Source organism: Mangifera indica, chromosome 12 (assembly GCF_011075055.1).
Source record: "Mangifera indica cultivar Alphonso chromosome 12, CATAS_Mindica_2.1, whole genome shotgun sequence".
Classification (NCBI taxonomy): Eukaryota; Viridiplantae; Streptophyta; class Magnoliopsida; order Sapindales; family Anacardiaceae; genus Mangifera; species Mangifera indica.
The window spans coordinates 5,321,282-5,327,760 of NC_058148.1; the positions used below are offsets into that span (position 1 = coordinate 5,321,282).

The window sequence follows — 6,479 nt, forward strand, 5'->3', positions numbered from 1 at the left end:
AATGGCAATTAATGTATAAATAGATATTTGGATTTTTAAAGAGATGTGAATATGCTTTTAAAATTGAATTAAAACTTAGGTGAGAAATAGTTCTTCAACCTACAAGCTAGTGTCTGTATAGATCAATTTTATGGTTGACCAACAAAATTTTCATAATGGGCCGATGGACACAATTAGCGCACTTAAGCTCGGCCCATGAAGTTGTTCTTTTGGTTTGTGTCTGTTCATTTCCAAAATTTACCGAAAAAAAAAATGTTAGGGTTTACATCTCTTACCAGTTCACTATTTCCAAAACTTGTCCCAATTCTTCACCATAACAATTATAATCCGCTTCTCAAACTCAAAACCCAGAAAGTCCCTTCAAGATTCATCCTTTCTGCGCAAAATCCCAAGAAAAACAACTTAAAAACCAGCGAGAAAGACAAAAAGCAGGGCGATCAACAGCAGCCAAATGGGTCTATTAATGGCGATGATTCGAAGGAAGATCGACGGAGCCTGTTTAATTTAAAGTGGGGAGAGATTTTTGACCCGGACCCGGATAACATATTCGCCGTCGGATTGACGGGAGTGTTGACATGGGCAAGTGTACAAGTGTTGTGGCAATTATTGGTAATATCGTCAGCTATTCTTGTTGCAGCTTTGAAATATTCTTTCATTGCAGCTCTTCTCATCGTCATTCTCATTACTCTTCTCTGATTTAAACAATTCCTGCAATGTATGTTTCTATTATCTTCATTGTATTATTCAAGTTCAAGTAAAATTAAATTCGTGGCTTCCAAGATATCAAGATTGTAAATATGTATGGAAGAATGTACTTTTGAGGGCCTTATTACACGAATGATATGTAGTGCAGTGCTGCCTAAGTCTTAATCATTACTCTCATATTTGAAAACCCCTACCTTTGTCACAACTGAAATAAGAGATTAACAGAGCATTTGGGATATCTTTGACAGCTTGTTCTATTTATTGGAAGAAATGAGAAGGAATCAAAATGTGATTTTGTTTTGTAGGCATGCTATTGCTAGGTGCCAAAGTCTGCTAATTAAACTGAGAAGATTGAGTTTTCCAGCTACAATGTTCTTGTGGAAAGAAATGGAAATGATTGTATTTCAAAAGCATAATCCAAGTGAACCAGACATTAACAATGTTAAATTTGTAGTCAAAGTATAATTTATACAATCCAAGAAGTTAAATTTGTAATCACGAAACTTAATTTACACAATCCTAAATGCTACAGTAGGAAAAAATCTATAGTTTGTCCAAAGCCAGAAAACTGGAAGGTTATAAACTATAGTCTCCGTCTGCCGCCGGCCTTGGTTGTTAATTGTTCAATCTCCAGAGAACTTCATTTTATTACTTTTTATCATATGACAAATCAACCTGGAGGAATCTGGTGCCGATATTGTGCCATAAGGTAGCACCTATTCTTCATCAAACTTTATCTTCTTTGGAGTTGGCTGGGCACTACCCACCTGTAGAACAACATAAAGAATCATTAAAGAATAAATTCTCAAATTCTTCACAGTAATGCCGCAATTGCAACATTAGATTAAAATATTCTTTATTCCAAGGAATAAGAATAACCTCAATGAAAGCTCACTCAAATGAAACAAATAATTGCAAAAAAAAAAAATTAGATGTTAACTATGTGACTGCATATTATTATATAATAAATTATCGTAGAAGAACATATCTGCAAGCCGCACATCCCTGTCCTATTACCGCTATGCAATTTACATTTTTCTTATTAAGAAGAAGCACTATGCAATACACATGACCCACCTGAATATCACACATTGAAGTCAATCAACCAACATGAGTCCATTTACCTTCTATTTGAGCAGTGAACAACCTAGTTTGTCCTCATTTAAAGCTTTTGTTTGGCCCACAAGTTCCTTCTTTGTTAGGTCAACTACACCATTAAAATTTAAAAGACATCTAATCTTAATACTATCTTACTGCAAATAAGCATCAAGACTCTTATTTGATATTCTCCAAAACTAGACCATTAAAATTTAGAAGACATCTAATCTAAATAGAATCTTACTGCAAATAAGCATCAAGACTCTTATTTGATATTTTCCAAAGAGTGATTTTGTGTTCTCTCTTTTTTTTTTTTTTTCAGTCACTGCCCTAATAAATGCAATCTGCCACAGAAAATAAAAATGAAAGAAATTTGCTACTTACAATTTCTGGGCACTCATACTCGATACCAGCATCTTTTATCCTCTTGCGCCGCTTCTGGTCACGCTTTAAAATTTTCTGTACCAACTTGCTGTGCTCTTCCAAAGTTCTTTCCTGAACAATAATTGTAAAAAGTGTTTTTAAAGAGGATTATTTTTCTTACTTCCACTTGTTCATATGACAATTTGCTAGAAAAAATTTCAATTATCTACAATGGATTACCTTGTTTTGTTGCATCCGTTGCAATTGAACCCTATCCACTGGCTTGTATCGATAATTAAAACCTTTCCACCTATATGTCAAATGGGAAAGCAAAGAGGCATATACCATCAGCAGCCCATTTGTAGAATGTACAAGAAGAGTGGCATATGCTTCTCCATGTACATTTTCATAATATAAGTAACACGTGAGGAATTTTAACAATGAAACACACATCTACCTGATGGCATACAAGGCAATTTGGTTATCTTAACATCTTCATACCTACTCTCACCTAATTTCGATGGACACTTGTACCAGGGTCAAGTATGATACGAGATAAACAAATTGAATTAAAGCGAATGTTTTCCATAACCAAGGAGCAACTGAAAGTAGTAAGTAGGTAGAATTCTTGGAGTTCAACATACATACACTTAGGTAAATTGAAATACCCAAGCATAAGATGTGGATATCTTAACTATCAAAGGTGGGCACCAAGGGCTAACACCTTCCACAAGCAAACTCATTCAGTCATTGGGAGAGGCAAATGAATGGAAACATAGGAATATTTGAAAGAAGTTTCCCTCATGGAATGCTCTCCTCCAAGGGGTCAGACATTTTTAAGGAAGAATCACGTGGTCATAAAGATTTGATGGTGAAATTTATTAATTCTAGTTGTATGCATCATTCTGGCAAAAAGGTATAAGCACATCATGATGGACTAAGATTGTTTCAATCACTTGTAGATGATACATACCACCAACCAATACCATACTCCTATCAAACCCATCCCAACACCCGAAAAGAAATCCAAACAAATTAAAATGGATAAAAGATTAAAAACAAGTAATTCACTTCTGCCTCTATATTATCTGTTGTACTCCCACTCAATTTCTAGTATAAGACAACAGTATGCTTTCTTTATTTTTTGAGACCCGATATCCTTCAATCACATATTAAGAAACCTCAAAAACTCACGAGATAATTAAACGCTTACAATTTGGGATGAACATGCTCTGGAGGAATAAGATGCACTTGCAAAAGGTGCTCAAACAAGAGATAACCATGCATAGTATCAGCCACAACTTCTGCTACCTGCACTCAGAAAATATATTTAAGAACAGAGGAACAAAATATCCTAATTACTACAAACATCAAATCCCAGTGTCACGAATATAACCTCAGGATCCTTAAATTCAAGAAAGCCAAAATGCTTTGACTTGCCGGTCTGAAAAACATTAAGTAAGCAGAGTGAGTTGATGCCAACTAAAGAAGACAAACATAACAAAACTACAAAGAAAACATGATTACCAATTTGTTAAAAATTCCTATAATCTGAAACAGAATTTGATTTTAAAAAAAGACAATGGAAAGGAGAGCACAAGAGAGATAAGGCTTATGCACTACTTAAATAACACCCTAATGCACTAACCTTTTTATTCCTTGCAATTCTTAACCTCTTGATTACGCCAAATTGGCCAAAGAAAGCTGTGACAAACAAGTCAAATAGCAATAATCAATGAGCCCATCACTCCTGCATCTCTGACTCTCTTTTCCATCAAAGCTTAAAACATACATACCTTGCATTTCCTTTTCATAGAACCCATGTGGAATCCGACCAATGTACAAAACTGTGGCTTTATTTACTGGTAGTTTTTCCTCAGGAAGCTTAAGCCCAGGCCCTCCCTCAAGTGGCTTTAATAAATACACAAAAGCGTAGTGAAAAAATGAAACACTAAAGTCACATACATAAGGTAAATCAACTAGAATTGAACCATGCGGTACCAAAAGTGCTTTGTGTGCTACAGGAGTGTTGTAAAAAATAGTTTAGTAAAAGCAGTTTTCTCCAAAGCATACAATATTATTCTATGTAAAAAAAACCCACTTACCGAATGTATAGCAAGATGCAGACATTCAAGTATATACAAATACCAGAGCACATTTCGAAAATCATAACCAAGTGAGAAGCACTTAAATTATCCCAAAAATCACTTTCATCTAGAAAACCCTTTGGAATAACTTATAACAGAGCCAAAACTCGTAGTAACCTGTACTCTTTATACCCAAAAAAATCCTTGTCGAAAGCACATTTTCTTATCCAAAAAAAAAAAAAACCAACACATCCTCCTATTTAAGCTTAACTGAAACAACAACATTTATAAAACAATGAAAATTAGCATACCAAGAAATCAGCAGCTTCTTTCGAGTCACTCTGGATTGATAACTGTAAAGAAGCTTTCTTTGAGTTCCTCTTCAAGGCTTTCTTTTCTTTGGCCCCCATTTCACTAACAAAAACAAACCCAGAAACATGTAACTCTCACAAAACGAGGCTAATTAAAACAGTTCAATACTCAACTCTACCAACAAAAACTTAATTCTTATAAACCGTAAACATAGTAAATTGTAGACATCGAAGCAACAAGACACTAAACCCAATTATAAAAAAAAAAAATTATTTCTTCGTCTTGCTCACCTGAAGAGAAAAACAGAGTGGAGGCACTCAGAGTCGCGTGCCGGATTTCGAGGCTAGGGTTTTGTATATAAACCTTTTGCGATTTTTTGCGTTGGGCTTGAGCTGATTGGGCTTTTATTCTTAAATTTGGTGTTTTAAAAAGGCTATTAACAGAGATGGGCTTTTCTGCTTTATTTGATTTTTACTTTTCAAATTCTTACTTGTTTGCATGGTTAAGAATGTCCTCATGTCAATTTTATATTATTTTATGATATAAGAAAATATTTGAAGGGAAGCAAAGGGTCCTATATTCTGGCAACACAATTTCTCGTAACTGAGTCTTTGAAAATGCAAGAGAACTTTTTTGTTAGGATCCCAAATGTAAGGTATAGGATGGGACTTGGATCTCACATTGGAAAGTATAAGCAACTAGTATAGGATTTATATGGTCTTGGGCTCTCCCACCTCAATAGCTAGTTTTTGAGGTGTGATTCTCCTAAGGTTTGTATTATTTGATATCAGAGTCATCACCATATCTTCCAGTTACAATCGTGCAGCGTGGGTGGTGACGCCAGCATTGCAGTGTTCGCCCGAGACTAGCAGGAAGTTAGCGCACAGCCAGTCCGCGTGGGCATCGGGGCTGCGGAGCGTGGTGGTATGTTAAGATCCCAAATATAAGGTATGAGACTTAGATCCCACATTGAAAAGTATGGGCAACTAGTGTGGGGTTTATATGGCCTTGGGCTCTCCCATCTCAATAGTTAGCTTTTGAGGTGTGGTTCTCCTAAGGTTTGTATCATTTTTGCAAGATTTTGTCTCACAATTTTAGGTCATCCTTATGCAAAGGGAAAATACAATGCTATATCATGTTTTCCGGTAGGTCAGCTATTTCCACGTGGTTTTTGCAGGAAGGGCAAATGACTGTTTCCCACCTAAGGTTTAATGCAAACTTAATTTTTTAACTGTTAATTATCGAAAATTTAAATACCCACCTATCTATTAAATTTTATTATTATTGTCAAAGGTAATAAAAATATTTTAAAAACTATAAATTCATCACATCCCCCCCCCCTTACACAGGTTTGAAAACTAATAATTTATCCTACCTTTTCTCACCCAAAGTTTGAAAATTTTACATTCTCTTCTAAGGTTTTTACAGTAGTTACTGACAGCCAAAGACAATGGTGACGACAACATTCTCCCTCTAGCTTCTCTCTCAGCCACAATCCATTTTCGACCATCATCGATTATCCTTTCCCCTTTCCGACTTTTGCACAATGAGATCGAGATCTAGGTCTCTTCATCGCATGACAAAGAGATCTTAGTCTCTTCATGTCACCATTGTGCGACAAAGAGATTTTGGTCTTGTCGTGTAACGAAGGGACCTAAATTTGTTCGTTGTGCGACAAAGAGATCTAGATCTCGGTCTCGTCAAGCGTTCACTGGTAAGGAGAGAAGACGACCAATGATGGTTAGAAATGGACTACAACTAAGAGAAAAGTTGAGAGGGACGAAAAATATTGTTGTCACTGTTGTCTCCAGGTTCCAATAACTATTGCAAAAACTAGAAGGGGAATGTAAATTTTTTAAACTTTGAGTGGGGGAACTTTGTTAGTTTTTAAACCTGGGAGTTAAAAATGTGATA

At 35.6% G+C, this 6,479-nt stretch overlaps 2 protein-coding genes across 2 annotated transcripts; one reads left to right on the forward strand and one right to left on the reverse strand.

Moving 5' to 3' along the window:
• The first annotated feature begins 219 nt into the window (after positions 1-219).
• On the forward strand, positions 220-876 carry LOC123193441. Its single transcript, XM_044606438.1, has one exon. It carries the CDS (start codon positions 253-255, stop codon positions 694-696), a length of 444 nt encoding a protein of 147 aa, XP_044462373.1. The 5' UTR covers positions 220-252; the 3' UTR covers positions 697-876.
• A 204-nt stretch (positions 877-1,080) lies between these two features.
• Positions 1,081-4,967, reverse strand: LOC123193440 (uncharacterized RNA-binding protein C1827.05c-like). Its single transcript, XM_044606437.1, has 9 exons — positions 4,856-4,967; positions 4,565-4,667; positions 3,963-4,077; positions 3,815-3,870; positions 3,563-3,610; positions 3,380-3,477; positions 2,407-2,476; positions 2,188-2,298; positions 1,081-1,472 (listed from the first exon to the last, which is right to left on the reverse strand). Exons 2-9 carry the CDS (start codon positions 4,661-4,663, stop codon positions 1,422-1,424), a joined length of 648 nt encoding a protein of 215 aa, XP_044462372.1. The 5' UTR covers positions 4,664-4,667; positions 4,856-4,967; the 3' UTR covers positions 1,081-1,421.
• Between the last annotated feature and the right edge of the window lie 1,512 nt (positions 4,968-6,479).

Bases quoted from the DNA above. Each gene is read 5' to 3' on its own strand.
- LOC123193441 (XM_044606438.1), top strand. From the start codon at position 253: ATGTTAGGGTTTACATCTCTTACCAGTTCACTATTTCCAAAACTTGTC.
- LOC123193440 (XM_044606437.1), bottom strand. From the start codon at position 4,663: ATGGGGGCCAAAGAAAAGAAAGCCTTGAAGAGGAACTCAAAGAAAGCT. The intron at 3,871-3,962 runs GTATGTATGTTT...TGTTTGTCACAG, and splicing joins CTATGAAAAGGAAATGCAAG to CTTTCTTTGGCCAATTTGGC. The intron at 2,477-3,379 runs GTAAGCGTTTAA...TTTGACATATAG, and splicing joins GAGCATGTTCATCCCAAATT to GTGGAAAGGTTTTAATTATC.